This window comes from Podarcis tiliguerta (genome assembly GCF_965153285.1).
Source record: "Podarcis tiliguerta genome assembly, chromosome: 16".
NCBI classification, from domain to species: Eukaryota; Metazoa; Chordata; class Lepidosauria; order Squamata; family Lacertidae; genus Podarcis; species Podarcis tiliguerta.
This window is the reverse complement of record NC_139549.1, coordinates 42,311,991-42,329,818: the sequence shown is the minus strand read 5'-3', so window position 1 is coordinate 42,329,818 and position 17,828 is coordinate 42,311,991. Positions and strand designations below refer to the sequence as shown.

Below are 17,828 nucleotides of genomic sequence, written 5' to 3'. Positions count from 1 at the left end.
AGCACAGACAGCTCAAAGCCACAAGGTGGGGAGTGTCATTTTGAAGGCAGCCTTTTCCTGCCTTGCATGCTCATTCATCTCCCCCCTGTTCTGCCTCCTTTCAAAGATAAAGGAACGTGATAAGGTGAAGGAGGCACAGGAGTCTGAAAGGGTTCAAAAGGAAAGTTTCTTTATTTGCGCACATTCAAGTTCCCTTGTTTTTTCCATTTTAACCAGCTCAGAAATTATTTCATCAAGTGGGTTCCTGCAGTCGCTTTCCCTTGAGAGCTTTGCTCGGTTAGGGGGATTCCACTTGGATGCACCCCGTGGCAACATTAGCGTGGGCTTTCTGACGTGGTGCGTAGGTTGGTGCAGGCACCCAGCATGGAGATTGCTCTTGGAACCCAGGAGCCCATTCAGAACTGCAAAAATGCCAGCAGCCCCATCACCCACGCACACTTCCCCGACCTTCCAGAGTTTCCTTAGCACTGAAAGAGAGCTATGGCAGCAAGGCAGCAGAATGCCACTTTTCTCATCAGCCTGCCATTGTCACTGCTGCTCTTTATTATTGGCTTCCTCTCTGTACTGAGGGCAGGGCAGCTAAGAGGGGCACTGGGCTCTCTTCCCACCCACTGTGCTCCACAGAGGTGACTTCTAAAGCCTCTTTTATGGAAAACAATTTGCCATAGCAGCACAAACAACCATTTAGCCATTCTGGTCTGATGGCACGTACATGGGAAGAGTGCTAAACCCACTCTGGCCAAATCTCACTCAATTTAAGATTTTCTGTGAAAGCAAGTGGGCTTCTTTGCTTTGGGTTGAGGTGAAACGAGAGGCTTGAAATGCAGGAGGGGATTTGTCGTATCTGTGGATTGGTGTGTGCATGTGGCGGTTCTGTATTTGCTTTTTGAAGGTGGCACTTCTCCTCAACCCCAAGTGAAACCACAGGTGAAGGGGCTTTTTTTAAGACAGAAAATAAATTACCCATTAGTATGCCAGACATGGAAAATCTCTGACTGAGCAAAGATGATGATTATTATTATTATTTTATTTATTCCCCAGACACTCTGGGTGGCTACCAACAGAGGACTAAAACAGAATAAAAGTTCAAACATTAAAAACTTCCCTAAACAGGGCTGCCTTCAGATGTCTTTCCTGGGACCAGTTCCAAGCAGACAGCCATTGACTAAGAGGCAATGACACCTTGCGGCCATTTAGTCCTGTTTAGGATCATTGCATCACTACAGCAAGTCCTGCACAGCCAGTTTCCTGATCAGGTGCTGATGCTGGATGGCAAAGTTTTCCTGACCCAAGAGGATACTGCGCTTTCCTACCAAGCACATAAATTATTATTATTTTCACATTGAAATAAATGGCCACTATCTGTATACAGAGAAGGAGCTTTTAAAGAGCTCTGGGTTTTGATGCAAGCACCTGAGATTTGACATAGCTTACTGGTAGTTTCCAAGTCAACTGTCTTGCTTAACTTGAGTAGGTTCAGCATGTGGGGCTACATTCAGATCTTGAGTGAAAGCCATTGCCCACCATCTTTTGGAGGCGTTAGAGTAGCCTTTTCTCTCCGAATGTTTTGGCCTGCAGTTGCCACCAGCCCAAACCAACCCAGGCAGAGGATGTTAGGGCTGATGAGAGTTGTGCTCTTAAAACAGCTGCAGGGCCCCAGGCTGGCAAAGCTACATTGAAGCTGGGAATGCTACAGATGCCAAGAGGTCTGGAAGAAAGCCACCTTTACCTGGGGAGGAAAGACTCTGTTATTCCTGCATTGCAGAGGGCTAGACTGGTTGACCCTTGGGGTCCCTTCCAACTCTACTAGTCTATGATCCTATGAGATGAGCAAAGTGTTCCTGGCCTCTGCCAAGACCCCAAGGGGCAACTAGTCCAACCCCCTTCAATGCAAATGTACCTAATGCACGCCAGAGCTTTTAAGTCTCTTTCTCTGGACCTTCTGTTACAGGCATAAACTCTGGATTGGAGAGGGACTCTTTGAAGGCATCCCCACACCACTCGGATGAGTTCACCAACAACACACTGCTAAGAGAGAACATGAAGTCAAGATACCCTACCCCTGAGAGTCTCATTCTGTCAACAGAGGACATCTTTGCTTTCCCAATGAATAAGATGGGTGAGTCCCCAAAACTGACAGCTCCCCCTTACACCAACACGAGACACATCCAACCTTCCAAGAAGAAGCCATCCTCTTCCAAGCAAGGAACCACAGCCAGGAAACATCAGAAACTCAGAACCACCACAGCTGCTGCCCAGCCCAGCCTGCCAACATTGAGGGCATCCCTTTCCAGAGACCACTTGCACACTTGGGGGAACAACAATGACATGATGGCTACAGTTCACAAGGAGAAGCCCACAACGCCAGAGCAGACTTCATGGGGCAGCAGGAAAGGAAGCCGTGAGGTGACCAGTCACTCCCTGTTTCAAATCTCACCATTTACAATGCAGCCAACAATCCCACAGACCTTCTCTCACGGCCCCAAAGCCACAGAGCCGCTTGTGGCTGCCTTTCCAGAGGGCGAAGCCCAGATTCCGGTCAAGAGCCCAGAGGATGAAATGAAGAGGGGGCCTTTTTCCAAGGAGGGCCGAGACACAACCACACCCACCATCATCACCCCCACTGTGATCACCACTGAGCAAACTCCAAGTAAGACATCTTACTTCTGCAATGATGTCATTGTGACAGAAATGCTGGGTTTGCACACAAGAAGGCAGCAGGGAGGGAAAGTGGTGTTAGCCAAAGTCATTCCAGGCGCTGCCTGTGCCCCCTGGGGACTTCCCCTCGTTACCAAATTCCTCTGCCTTCCCATACTCTGAGGCAGGGGTCGCCCACGGGGTTCCCTCCAGAGGATGCTGGACTCCAAATCCCATCAGTGAAGAAGGGTCAGAGATGATAGAACTTGGAGGCCAACAACCTCTAGTGGGCACCATGTTACCCGCCCCTCTTCTGAGAGTTGGGGTGGTCACAGCTGCTGCTTTATCACAAATTTGCAGGGCAGTGGGAGACAGCTGACTTGCCAGATGGTCAGTGCATTTGCTAAATGGCCGTTTGTCTTTGGGACAGCAGATGGGGAGGGCAAAGGCAGAAGGGTAGAGGCATGAAGAGAGGAACCATGTGCATTTGACAGAGGTCACAGAGCATCAGCAGAATAATTGCTTTGCTTGCAGAAAGCAAATGGGAGCAGCTTTGCATAGGTCTGGGAAAGACCCTCTGCCTGAGACCCTTGAGGGCCACTGCCAGTCAGCGTCAGCCAGGGATGGGGAATCTGTGGACCTCCAGATGTTGGTTTCTGTTCTGGCCTGGGCTGTAGTCTGTCCCACAGCATGGAAGGGTCCCAAGCAAACCACTGCCTCTTTCTCCTTCTCAGCCCTGCCATCCCAAATGGACTCCTCCCCATCACTAAACACTCCTTTACTTTTGGCATTTAACTGTCCCAACCCACTCCCAGAACTGGGTAGAGTGGTATGGCTCTTAGATGGGAGGGGAATAACAAGGCCTCCAACCCATTTTTTCCCCAAAGCACATTATGCTTTTAATTAATTTTTTAGTAAGCATTGTAAAGTTTATATGGAGGGCATTAGCCCTGACAACAATTGACAACAAAAAAATGAATCTTTTAAGGGGAATTAGTGCTTGGTTGGTTATAGCCTAGACTTTAGTGGACATTTGGTTATGGATTTTATGGGGTAGGTCAGTCTATGATTAACATGGAGTTTCCTTCCAGTTCTCTGCGGCGTGAATTTTTACGAGCCGGAAGGATACATAGACTCAACCGACTACCCACCTCTGCCGTGGAACCGTTTCCTGGAATGCACCTACAATGTGACTGTCTACACTGGATATGGGGTGGAACTGCAGGTAGGCATGCAAGAGGGAGGCAGCCCAGCCCTAGCCTACATCAGGGTGTGGGTGTGAGTGTGCGAGCCCCCACCTGCCTAGGCTAACCTGGACCCAAGTGTCAAAGCTGGTCTGCGCTCAGTTTGAGCTGGAGCCCTCAAGTCTTGCTTTCTGTGTAAGCTCTGAGCCATGAAAAGCAGCAATGCTTAAGCAGAGTGCCTCTGATCATGTGCAGAGTGCCTTTCCTTTATCACCACCATTGTTGAAATTAATTTTATTTGGAAAACTAACATGTAACATATATCTAAACAGTGTACATACGTCGTAAAAAATACCCATTGTGCCTGGTTAGTAGGGGCAGTTGGAGCAGATGCACAGAAAAAATGCAGAGGGGAGGGAGGAATAGCCAAGTGGTACAGCACCTGCTTAGAATGCAGAAGGTCCCAGATTCAATCCCCAGCATCTTCAGGTACAAGTAGGGATGCAGTTCTGCCAGACTGAAACCCTGGAGAGCAGCTGCTAGTCAGTGTGGGCAGTACTGAGCTACATGGAACGTAGGACGCTGCCATCTACTGAGTGTGACCCTCGGTGCATCTCGCTCTGTCTCGTCCTCGTGGACAAGCGTTCTCTGGAGATGCTGCTGCCATTGGGGATTGGACTTGTTTTATTTATTTCATTTTTATTTCATAAAAATTATACACTGCTGGATTGCTTAAAAAAGCAGTTTACTAAAAAGATAGTAATAAAATGATTCCTAAGAAGAATTAATAACAACAATGTAAGACTTTTGAAAAATTAAAAAAACAATAAACTAAAACATATTAAAACTTGTGTCAGCGTTCTAAACATGTGGGTAGGCTTGTCTAAACAAAAATGCTCTTAGCAGGCATTGAAAGAGTGCCGTAAATGATCAGACATGTCCAAAGGAAAGTTGTTGCCACACTAAAATATTACATTCTTACAAATGTAAAACGGGGATTATGCAGCCTTTGTAACATGGCCACTTCTGCTGTTTGAAGCATTCAAACAGGCATCGTATATGGGGTGAGGTGATCTCGCAGGTAAACTGGTCCCAAGTTCTTAAGGGCATTGTATATTAATGGCAGGGACGCGGGTGGCACTGTGGGTTAAACCGCAGAGCCTAGGGCTTGCCGATCAGAAGGTTGGAGGTTTGAATCCCCACGACGGGGTGAGCTCCCGTTGCTTGGTCCCTGCTCCTGCCAACCTAGCAGCTCGAAAGCACATCAAAGTGCAGGTAGATAAATAGGTACCGCTCTGGCGGGAAGGCAAACGGCGTTTGTTTCTTTCTTTCTTTCTTTCTTTCTTTCTTTTAATAAATATTTTTTATTAGATTTTCCATTAAAAAAGCATTTTTACAAAATTATACATCCATTTTTAACTTAAACCCTTTTTTCCAGAACTTCCCTCAGCTTGTGTGATAATTTTCCGTTTATTTTTTATCCTCGTCTCACATTTCCCAATATTATATTGCACTCAAATACTCTTAATCACATCATATTTTTTAAACAATATTTCTAACAGTAATTTCACAGAGCTTCTTGAAAGCCAACGAACATTATTTGCTCATCACATAAAGTCATCACATATACTCTGTAAATTTCTTCCAGTCCTCGGAGAATCTCTGGTCACTTTGGTTCCTAATTCTCCCCATCAATCTGTCCATTTCTGCGTATTCCATCAGTTTCAGCCTCCATTCTTCTTTCGTGGGCATCTCTTCCTTTCTGTGCCATTTCTGTGCCAGCAAAATTCTGGCTGCTGTTACTGCATACAAAACTAATTTCACATCTTTTTTACTAATTTAATTATCCAGTATTCCCAACAAGAGAGCTTCTGGTTTTTTAACAAAAGTATATTTCAGCATTTTCTTTAACTCATTATAGATCATCTCCCAGAAGCTTTTTACCTTCTTACATTCCCACCACATATGGTAAAATGTTCCTTCTGTCTTAGAATCATAGAATAGAATCGTAGAATCATAGAGTTGGAAGAGACCACAAGGGCCATCGAGTCCAACCCCCTGCCAAGCAGGAAACACCATCAGAGCACTCCTGACATATGGTTGTCAAGCCTCTGCTTAAAGACCTCCAAAGAAGGAGACTCCACCACACTCCTTGGCAGCAAATTCCACTGTCGAACAGCTCTTATTGTCAGGAAGTTCTTCCTAATGTTTAGGTGGAATCTTCTTTCTTGTAGTTTGGATCCATTGCTCCGTGTCCGCTTCTCTGGAGCAGCAGAAAACAACCTTTCTCCCTCCTCTATGTGACATCCTTTTATATATTGGAACATGGCTATCATATCCCCCCTTAACCTCCTCTTCTCCAGGCTAAACATGCCCAGCTCCCTTAGCCGTTCCTCATAAGGCATCGTTTCCAGGCCTTTGACCATTTTGGTTGCCCTCCTCTGGACACGTTCCAGTTTGTCAGTGTCCTTCTTGAACTGTGGTGCCCAGAACTGGACACAGTACTCCAGGTGAGGTCTGACCAGAGCAGAATACAGTGGCACTATAACTTCCCTTGATCTAGATGCTATACTCCTATTGATGCAGCCCAGAATTGCATTGGCTTTTTTAGCTGCCGTGTCACACTGTTGGCTCATGTCAAGTTTGTGGTCAACCAAGACTCCTAGATCCTTTTCACATGTACTGCTCTCAAGCCAGGTGTCACCCATCTTGTATTTGTGCCTCTCATTTTTTTTGCCCAAGTGCAATACTTTACATTTCTCCCTGTTAAAATTCATCTTGTCTTCTTACACTTCCAACATTTATTACACACTTTATACATTTTACCCAGTTTTACTGGTGTTATATGCCATCTATATAACATCTTCATAACATTTTCCTTAATCGTTGTACAAGCTGTAAACTTTAACCCATCCTTCCATAATTTAGTCCATTTCTAAAATTCAATATTATATCCGAAATCTCTAGCCCAACTAATCATAACAGATTTAACCTCTTCGTCCACAGTATTCCATTCCAACAATATTTTATACATTTTAGATAAAATTTTCACTTCATTGTTTAAGATTTCTTGTTGAAATCTAGATTCTTTTTCAGAATATCCCCTCTCTAAAACCTTTTTTAAACATTTCATTTAACTGAAAATAATGCAGCCAATCCTTAACATATTCTTTTACTTCTTCATATGGTTTCAATTTCCACTTATTTCCTTCATATTTTAATAGTTTCTCATATGTTATCCATCTCCCGCTCATATTTATCTTTTTAATACTCATAACCTCTAATGGTGATAACCAAAGTGGAATCTTTGGTTCTAATACATTTTTATACCTATTCCAAACTCCAATCAAAGATCCTCTAAAGATGTGGTTCTCAAACCCTTTATGTATTCTTTTTTATCATACCATAAATACGCGTGCCAACCGAATCTATTATCATAACCTTCTAAATCCAATAATTCATTATTTTCTAACTTCATCCATTCTTTCAACCAACAAAGAAATGACACTTCATAATATAACCTCAAGTCTGGCAGGTAAACGGCATTTCTGTGTGCTGCTCTGGTTCCCCAGAAGCGGCTTAGTCATGCTGGCCACATGACCCGGAAACTGTCTGTGGACAAACGCCAGCTCCCTCGGCCTATAGAGCGAGATGAGGGTGCAACCCCAGAGTTGGTCACGACTGGACCTAATGTTCAGGGGTCCCTTTACCTTTATATTAAGGGCAGACTTTCCAAGTGTCCCTGTTTTCCAGGGACAGTCCCAGATTTACAGAAGCCGTCCCAGTTTCTGATTTGATCCTGGAGGCATCTGAAGGCAGCCCTGTATAGTTTTATTATGTTTTTATATATATTAGAAGCCGCCCAGAGTGGCTGGGGCCTCTCAGTCAGATGGGAGGGATATATATATATAGATATATAGATATATAGATATATATAAAATTACAGACTAGGACAGCCCTATTTTCATCAGACAAATGTTGGAGGACACCCTGTAATGGTAACACCCTGAACTTGGCCTGGCAGCAGATGGGCAACCAGCACAGATCTCTGAGCACAGAGGTTCTGTGATTCCGTTACTCTACAAAGGGGGTCTGAAAATACGCCAGTCCTCTTTAGCCAAATAAAGACAGCAGAGTTCATATTTATTGCAGACTGCAGCAAAAATAACCGATCCAGAGGAATTCTCCAAATTCTAGATCTTGAATTCAAATTTCAAGACACTTTTATAATATTTACATGTGTGATCACCTTGTGCACAATCCTTTTCAGCAATATGATTGGATAACAGAATGCATGGACAGCTTGTGGACCCCTAAAACAAATTTCATTGGCCAGAACAGCCTGCCCCTAATTACTATGGCTACAGGTATCTTTAAGCAAAGTTTATACAAAATCTTACTTTTCTGCTATCTGCTATATGAAGACTTGTCTGGGTGAGGAGAATCTACTGTTTCTCATCATTGAAGATTTCCCAGTATTTCTTCTCCTCAAGGTTAGCTTGCTCTTCTCTGCTTTGGAAGCTGATAAGAAAGGCCTACAATGGGTGCAATGCCAGCAAAATACAGATACCTTGTGGCTGTGGCTGTGAGAACGTGTTTATGCAGACTCAGCACTTAGCAGGCAGAGGTCAATCATGTATCAGGAATGTACTCTGGGACAGAGGTGTGAACATTGGTGTGCATGTCGTAGGCCATGACATCCACCTGGGTCCCAGGTCATGACATCCACGTATCAATTCCACAAACTTCCAGGGTGCCCTCAGCACTGGCAGATGAGGGCATCTATGGAAGGCAGCTGGAAGGACTTCTGCAACAACCTCAGGGGTGGACTCTGTGTCAGCATTTGCTCTGGGAGAGGGACACCAGAGCTGGAGATGGAGACAGGAGCCCCAGCGAATGAGGCTGGGGTGGTGCAGTGGATTGCGCAGCCAGAGCAGAGCAACATCTGGTGGAGTTTAGTGGTGAGATAAAAAGAAAGGAAGGGAAGGGAAGCACTAAGCTGATCCTAGCAGAGGCGGGCAAGATAAATTTGCTTCCATGAGGTAGGCAGGTGGCCGCTGTCAGAGGGAGGCAGGGCCGTAGCTCTCTCAAAAGGGCCCCCACCTGACCCCGACCCCACATCTATCTTGCTTTGGCAGAAGCAAACACTCAAGGCAAGAGGCATCTGCAAAATGCAAACCGGGTTTCTTTGATTTCTTTCACACCGTTGTGAGTGACAGCATCACAAAGAGTATCCCTTTGGCTGAGCTAGACCAACCACTAGGAAAGGGATGGAAAATAAAATGCCAATAAAATCATGCCATTATACAAATCTATGGTGTGATTCTGCCAATCTCAAAAGGGATTTTGCAGAGTTGGAAAAGGCTCAGAAGAGAAAGGGGGACCAAAGCGATCCAGGGTGCTCAGTGACTGCCCTATGAGGAATGCTTGCAGCATTTGGGACTTTTAGAGAAAAGGGGAGATAGAGACATGAGAGACATTTATAAAATTGTGGATGGCACAGAGAAAGTGAATAGAGAAAATATTTTCTCTCTCTCTCCTGACACCAGAACTCATGGAAAGCCAGGGAAGTGGAATGTTGGAAGATTCAGGGGGAAGGACTTCCTCACACAGCACCCAGTTAAACTATGGAACCAGTAATGGTTCCCTAGGCAGTAATGGACACCAGTCCAAATGACTTCAGAAGATGACAAAGAGGAGTACTATTATGTTGGGAGGGGGGCAGGAAAATGCAGTCTGACTTATTTACTCTGATTCTTTGTACAGTGGTGCCTCGCAAGACGAAAAGAATCCGTTCCGTGAGTCTCTTCGTCTAGCGGTTTTTTCGTCTTGCGAAGCAAGCCCATTAGCGGGTTAGCGGATTAGCGCTATTAGCGGTTTAGCGGCTATTAGCGGCTATTAAAGGCTTAAGGGATTAGCGGATTAGCTGCTAAAAGGCTATTAGCAGCTTAGTGCCTTAGAAAAAGGGGGTGGGGAACGGAAAAAAACCCCCCAGGAATCGCAAGACATTTTCGTCTTGCGAAGCAAGCCCATAGAGAAATTCGTCCTGCGAAGCACCTCCAAAACGGAAAACCCTTTCGTCTAGCGGGTTTTCCGTCTTGCGAGGCATTCGTCTTGCGGGGCACCACTGTAGTAAATCAGCAGCAGGTGGTTGGGGCTAGATGACCTTTGAGGTTCCTTCTAAGTTTGTGATTTGTAGGATATGAATAGTTTTGCAAGCCAGGTGGTGAACCCAGAACTGGAGGAGGAAGTTGTGCAGGAGACCTTCCTGGTGGGTTGTGTCTGTCCCTCTTGGGTACAGTGGTGCCTCGCAAGACGAAAAGAATCCGTTCCGTGAGTCTCTTCGTCTAGTGGTTTTTTCGTCTTGCGAAGCAAGCCCATAGAGAAATTCGTCCTGCGAAGCACCTCCAAAACGGAAAACCCTTTCGTCTAGCGGGTTTTCTGTCTTGCGAGGCATTCGTCTTGCGGGGCACCACTGTATTATTACTCAGACATTTTCAAGGCCCTGTGCTTTGCAGCCTCCTCTCCCAAATCCCCATGCTATCTGCAAATGGCCATGTTGCAAAACAATTTGAGCTGGGAAAGTATCAGCCACACATTTTTGTAAGCCACTTCCATGCTTTTGAATAACTCTATTTCATTGGGAGATGAGTTTCCTGTCTGGAGCAGCCAATTATTGCAAGCAAAAAGGGATTTCAAGCAGGCTGGCTGACCCCTCCTCTCACCTCTCTGTTACAAAAGGGAGGCTCCACCACCTCAGGGGAGTTAAAATTGCTGTACATTCTGCCTTTTATCTTCTTAGTTACAGACTAACCCGAAACAAAATTTTCTTTAAACACTTTGAGCTTCAGAGAGACCCTTCAGAGGGATGAGGAGCTGGGCTCTCACCAATATTAAACTGTGTGTGTTGATGGGGCAAGAAAGTGCCATCTCTCAGGGATGCCGGGGAGCTCACCTCCATTACAATGCTCATAATGGATAGTTCAGCAAAGATGTCAGCCCAGTTGTGGAAAAGGGGGTTCCAGGCCAAGGGGCAGTTAGGAGAGCGACGGAGAGCAGAAGAAGACGATGCAAAGCTCCAGGGAAGCAGCATTTGAAGTATACTCACCTCGCCTCCAAAGGCATCTTGGAGGAATCCACATTTTGCAACATTATGCTATGAGAGGGCAAAGTGGATTCAGAAATGGTTCAGAAAAAGGCCTCCCAAATTATTAAGGGGGTGGAGCAAGTTCCCTATGAGGAAGGACTGGCCACTGTGAGGACAGGATGCTGAATGTGACGGGCCTTTGATCCAGAAGAGCTTTTCTTAGGTTCTCATGGGGAAACGCTCAGCCGACAGGCGGGAGGCAACTCTCATCCACGGGTTTTAAAATATGTTAGTGTACTGACAGACCAGCAGGGTGGGTAACCCACCTCTCTGCTGGGAAGATTAAGGAATCCCAGAAACACCTACAACAATAAAATAGAGGTTGGCACACACACATAAACTTATCAGCCTACAAGATTGCCTTGCCTCATAAAAGCCTCTCGACTTCTCAGATAGACGGAACTGGCATGGTTTTCAGGGGCCACATGGTACCTGGTCTGCAACTGCAAGAATCAATTATGAATGTGGCAACACCCATACTTGGGAACTCCCTGCCTCTTGAGACCAGGCAGGCTCCTTCACTGTGTTCTTTCCAGCACCTGCTATGAACATGTTTGTTTCAACAAGCCTACCCAGCTATCTAGGATGCTGGTGTGTGGATCCTTAGTATACAGCTGGTTTGAATTTTTAAAATGTTTCAGTCCTTCAGCAAACCTCTAGGCAACCTAAGGCTCGGGGCCCAGATGCAGCCCAATTGCCTTCTCAATCCAGCCCACGGATGGTCCAGGAATCAGCGTGTTTTTACATGAGTAGAATGTGTCCTTTTATTTAAAATGCATCTCTGGGTTATTTGTGGGGCATAGGAATTCGTTCATCCCCCCCCCCCCCCTCAAAATATAATCCAGCCCACCACATGGTCTTAGGGACAGTGGACCAGCCCACAGCTGGAAAAGGTTGCTGACCTCTGCTCTAGGGGGCTTATTGACTCCAATGCAATTCAGAGGCAGCTCAGTGCAGTTCCCCTTGGTCACCGAAGGGTTACTGCAAAGCTTCTTGTCCATCCCCAGTCCTGTTTCAATAGAGACCCTTCCCTGCTTTAGAAGTCAGCACAGGCAAGGCATTTCAGCAGCTTCAAGCACAGGCAATGGTGGGAGGGGGGTCTTGGATAGTGAGGGTTGGTGGGAAAATGGGAGTGTTCCAGTGGTAAAAGGAAGTCTCCGTTTTCTTTTCCCAAGAGCTGGAGGAGCCAGGCAATGTGTCACAAAGGACATTCTGCCTTCTCTTGCTCCAAACCAAACTGTCACTGTTTTGTTTTCTTTCTGTTCTGCTAAAAATCCCCTGCAGCTTCTAGGAGGCTTAAGAAGAGAGGTCCAGATTGAGCAACCTGCATTTCTGCAGGGCTGCTCAGCTGCTAACAAATGGCTCTGCTTTGACATCACCTCTCAAATTGTCTGGGGAAAGCTGTCAGTTTCTGGCTTGCTTCCTGGCAGAAGGATGGCTTTGAGCTGACTTCACAGTCACTGTGGATCTGTCCACAAGCCTTGGATTTGCTGTAGGCTGACAAGGCAGCCTCTTCTCCTGGCCTTGCTCATGTCACATCTCATCACCTGGCAACCAGGAGACACACACACGCACAAACACATTGGTGACAAGCTGGTGACAAAGCAGCATAAAGGATGTCCAATGCACGCCCAGTCCTGGTGGTTCTCTCCCCCTCTTTTCCTCTTTTCAGGTTTCTGTTGAACATCTCTTCCTAACATGATGCTAGGCTTGGTTCTTTCCTAGTGGGGAGTCCCCAGTACTGCTTGGGATTTTTTAGAAAACAACAAATAGGGTGACTTTTAATGGATAATGTAATTTGTGAGTTTAGTCCCATCACACCCAAAAAGCAGGTGAAATCATGCCAAAGTCATGTTTCAACTTGCCATTTCAAATCAGAACGGTGCTTGGCATCCAAACATCCCGAACCCCATCCTGAGTTGGTTGAGGGTATCTTGAGATATGGGCAAATCTCTGCCAAAAAAGGGCAAAGTCTTGTTTCAGTCTCGATTCAAAATGGCAGTTGGCATCTAAACATCAGCAACAACTCCATCCTCACCTCAGGAATCCTTGCGAGGCAGCTGAGCTTGTAGAGGACAGATGGAAAGACGCCCTTTCCAAAATATAGAGAAGGTTTTAGAAATTCCTATAAACTGCTCTTCATCCACAAATAGATTTCCAGGGTGGTATACAAATGAACTTCAAAATTCAAAAAACCAACTATACAATGAAATTAAAAGGAATTAGACACATTCAATCAGCTAAAACAATACCATAATTACAACTGCCCAGGCAAATAGAAAGGCACCATGTTGATGAAGGGGCTGGACTAATTGACCCTTTGCCAATGTCCCGTTGGAGGGCATCCATCCCAAAGCTGGGAGTGTCACTGCAAAAAAGATCCCCTCACTCTTTTGTACATAAAATCAGAGAGCTGGAAGGGACCCTGAGGATCATCTAGTCCAGCCCCCTGCAATGCAGGAATATGGAGCTGCCCTTTACAGGAATTGAACCTGCAACCTCAGCATTCTCAGCACCACTCTCTAAACAACTGAACTATGCAGCTGATGTGCTTTTCCCGAAGGAGAAACACAAAGAAGGAGCCATGACTATTGTAGTGAACAGGCAGATTGATTCAGGAAGAGGGTGTTAATTCACGTATTTGGGCCCTGGGCTGTTACTTGTTTAGCACTTTAAAATGTAATCATCAGCACTTTGAACTGTGCTTGGAAGTGAACCAGGAGCCCCTGTAGCTCCTTAGAACGGAAGTCACATGGGACACTTTGGGGAATCCTACTAAAATTCTGGCAAATGGGTTTTGTAGCAGTTGAAGCTTCTGGACTGTTCTCAACAGCAGCCTCATACAGAATGCATCATAACCGTGGTTCCCAAACTTTCTCAGAACACCACCCCCTTGGTTCCATGAACCCATCCCAGGGCCCTCCACCCTGCCCTATAAAAATACTATTCAGAACAAAAGTTTGCATGAGCCACTAAGAAAGGTCAGAACAAAATAACATTCAAAACAATTGAACATTTGTTCAAAATCCAATTAAAACTATTTAGTTTAATTAATTCAATGAAAACAATGAACTTGTTCTGATGATACCAGCACACATGGGGAGGAGGAACTGGGGGTAAAAACATGTGCCTTAGTGAAACCTCATATTAAAGAAAATTGCTTTGTGTATACCTTGTGTATACAAATGTGTATACTAAAGGAAATGCACACACAAATACAGTGGTGCCTCGCAAGACGAAAAGAATCTGTTCCGTGAGTCTCTTCGTCTAGCGGTTTTTTCGTCTTGCGAAGCAAGCCCATTAGCGGATTAGCGCTATTAGCGGTTTAGCGGCTATTAGCGGCTATTAAATGCTTAAGGGATTAGCGGATTAGCTGCTAAAAGGCTATTAGCAGCTTAGTGCCTTAGAAAAAGGGGGTGGGGAGCGGGGAAAAAAACCAGGAATCGCAAGATATTTTCGTCTTGCGAAGCAAGCCCATAGAGAAATTCGTCCTGCGAAGCACCTCCAAAACGGAAAACCCTTTCGTCTAGCGGGTTTTCCGTCTTGCGAGGCATTCGTCTTGCGGGGCACCACTGTACCTATGAATTGTCAGGTGGAGAAACTGAGAGGAACAAATTCATCCATCCCTGGTTATTAAGCTATTTGTTTGAAAGGTTTATAGCCTATTATTCAATGATACCGTTACTTAAAAATGGATGTTGTAAAAACAGCTAAATCAATAAAAACAGACAGCAAACCCATCAAGATATAAACAGAGATGGCACAGAAGGCTTCAAAACAATTAAAACCATTTTTTAAATTACTTAAAAAGGTAAAGGTAAAGGACCCCTGACAGTTAAGTCCAGTCGCAAATGACTCTGGGGTTGCGGTGCTCATCTCGCTTTACTGGCCGAGGGAGCCGACGTTTGTCCACAGACAGTTTTTCCGGGTCATGTGGCCAGCATGACTAAGCAGTGCACGGAAACGCTGTTTACCTTCCCACCAGAGCGCTACCTATTGATCTACTTGCACTTTGACGTGCTTTCGAACTGCTAGGTTGGCAGGAGTTGGGACCGAGCAACGGGAGCTCACCCCGTCATGGAGATTTGAACCACTGACCTTCCGATCAGCAAGCCCTAGGCTCAGTGGTTTAGACCACAGTGCCACCCGCGTCCCTACGCAATTCATTTAGTGAACCCATCATAGTAAAGGAATGAGATTGGCAGCTGTCGTCTCTTCATGGATTCCTTTGGGAAAACATTCTAAGAGAATATGTTTATGAAGGACAATTGTATGGAATTAAAAGTCATCAATGTTTTTTAATACTGTACTCCTGCTGCCTCCTCTCTCCTCATGTCTGTCTATTCCATTCCTTTCCCTTTCTTGCTTTGATCTCTTCCCTTTCTCTTTCTTATTTATTGTTGCTGCTTTTTGTGCATTAGAAAATTAAAATTAGAACAAAATTACAAAAAAATACATCAGTGCCCAATGACATCTTCACTTGGTGCCATATGAGAGCAATGTCACTGCCTGTTGTGCGTGAGGGGGAGCATTCTGCAGGTTGGGAGATACCCAAAGGATGAACCTTCCCTCGATCCTGGGCATCTCACGGCACTCTTTCTCCTTCCCTGGGACACAGGTGAAAAGCGTCAACCTCTCCGAGGGGGAAGTGCTGTCTATCCGAGGCATGGATGATGACCAGCTGATACTCCTGGCCAATCAGACACTCCTGGTGGAGGGCCAAGTCATACGCAGCCCCACCAATACCATCTCAGTCTTCTTCCGCACCTTCCAAGATGACGTGATTGGGACTTTCCAGCTGCATTATCAAGGTACAGGGGCTTTTTGTTAGGGGCAGAACATCTTCCCTGTCCCAGGGGGGCTGCCAAGGTAAGGAGGAAGCCCTGGATTATGCAGCTACTGTGCATTTGGCAGGGGGGGTGTCACCAACCTTTTTGAACTATTGGGGCACATTTCACATTTTGAGAGGATGCTGAGGGCACCAGTCACGAAATGGCTGCCATGAGGGGGATGTTGCATAAAATCACAGTCTGCTGATTTTCCTCCCTTGGCTTACAAGGGGAAGTCAGATCTCTCCTACTGATCCCGATTGTGGAGATGCAGTTGTCAAACACACAAGAAGAGCCATGTTTTCACCAATGCCAACCCTAAAGCAAATTGTAGGCTGCCACCCTGTGCCTCCCCTTCATGGATCACTGCCTTGCCATGGCGAAGGGGCTTGAATAACTCAGAGAAGCTATGAGCTATGCCGTGCAGGGCCACCCAAGATGGACAGGTCATAGTGGAGAGTTTTGACCAAATGTGATGCACCTGGAGCAGGAACCGGCAAGCCACTCCAGTATCCCTGCCAAGAAAACCCCATGGACAAAGACAACAGGCATATAAAAGTTATGACGCTGGAAGATGAGCCCCTCAGGTCGGAAGGCGTCCAACATCCTACTGAGGAAGAGCGGAGGACAAGTACAAGTAGATTCAGAGCTGATGAAGCAGCTGGGCCAAAGACAAATGGACGCTCAGTTGCGGATATGCCTGGAAGCGAAAGGAAAGTACAATGCTGTAAAGAGATATGAAAGGAACATTTCGTACAAAGATTACGATAATAAAAAACAAAAGTGGAAAGGACCTAACAAAAGCAGAAGACATCAAGAAGAGGTGGCAAGGAGGAGTTATACCAGAAAGATATGGATGTCTCTTATACCCCAGGTAGTGTGGTTGCTGACCTTGAGCCAGACATCCTGGAGAGTGAAGTCAAATGGGCCTTAGAAAGCACTGCTAATAACAAGGCCAGTGGAAGTGATGATATTGCAGCTGAACTATTTAAAATTTTAAACGATGATGCTGTTAAGGTGCTACACCCAATATGCCAGCAAATTTGGAAAACTCAGCAATGGCCAGAGGATTGGAGAAGATCAGTCTACATCCCAATCCCAAAGAAGGGCAGTGCCAAAGAATGCTCCAACTACCGCACAATTGCACTCATTTCACATGCTAGAAAGGTTACGCTTAAAATTCTACAAGGCAGGCTCAAGCAGTATGTGGACCGAGAACTCCCAGAAGTGCAAGCTGGATTTCGAAGGGGCAGAGGAACCAGAGACCAAATTGCAAACATGCGCTGGATTATGGAGAAAGCTAGAGAGTTCCAGAAAGACATCTACTTCTGCTTCATTGACTATGCAAAAGCCTTTGACTGTGTCGACCACAGCAAACTATGGCAAGTTCTTAAAGAAATGGGAGTGCCTGATCACCTCATCTGTCTCCTGAGAAATCTCTATGTGGAACAAGAAGCTACAGTTAGAACTGGATATGGAACAACTGATTGGTTCAAAATTGGGAAAAGAGTACGACAAGGCTGGATATTGTCTCCCTGCTTATTTAACTTATATGCAGAATTCATCATGCGAAAGGCTGGGCTGGATGAATCCCTAGCCGGAATTAAGATTGCTGGAAGAAATATCAACAACCTCAGATATGCAGATGACACAACCTTGATGGCAGAAAGTGAGGAGGAATTAAATAAACTTTTAATGAGGGTGAAAGAGGAGAGCACAAAATATGGTTTGAAGCTCAACATCAAAAAAATGAGGATCATGGCCACTGGTCCCATCACCTCCTGGCAAATAGAAGGGGAAGAAATAGAGGCAGTGAGAGATTTTACTTTCTTGGGCTCCATGATCACTGTAGATGGTGACAGCAGTCATGAAATTAAAAGACGCCTGCTTCTTGGGAGAAAGGCGATGGCAAGCCTAGACAACATCTTAAAAAGTAGAGAGATCACCTTGTCAACAAAGGTCCATATAGTTAAAGCCATGGTTTTCCCGGTAGTGATGTATGGAAGTGAGAGCTGGACCATAAAGAAGGCT

General features: G+C 45.5%; 1 protein-coding gene across 1 annotated transcript in view; it reads left to right on the top strand.

Moving 5' to 3' along the window:
* Positions 1-17,828, top strand: part of SEZ6L (seizure related 6 homolog like) — a 143,701-nt gene that overhangs the window by 85,232 nt on the left and 40,641 nt on the right. Inside the window, 3 exon segments of the mRNA XM_083419023.1 lie at positions 1,952-2,650; positions 3,729-3,862; positions 15,587-15,779. Coding sequence (XP_083275149.1) covers positions 1,952-2,650; positions 3,729-3,862; positions 15,587-15,779 — 1,026 coding nt within the window.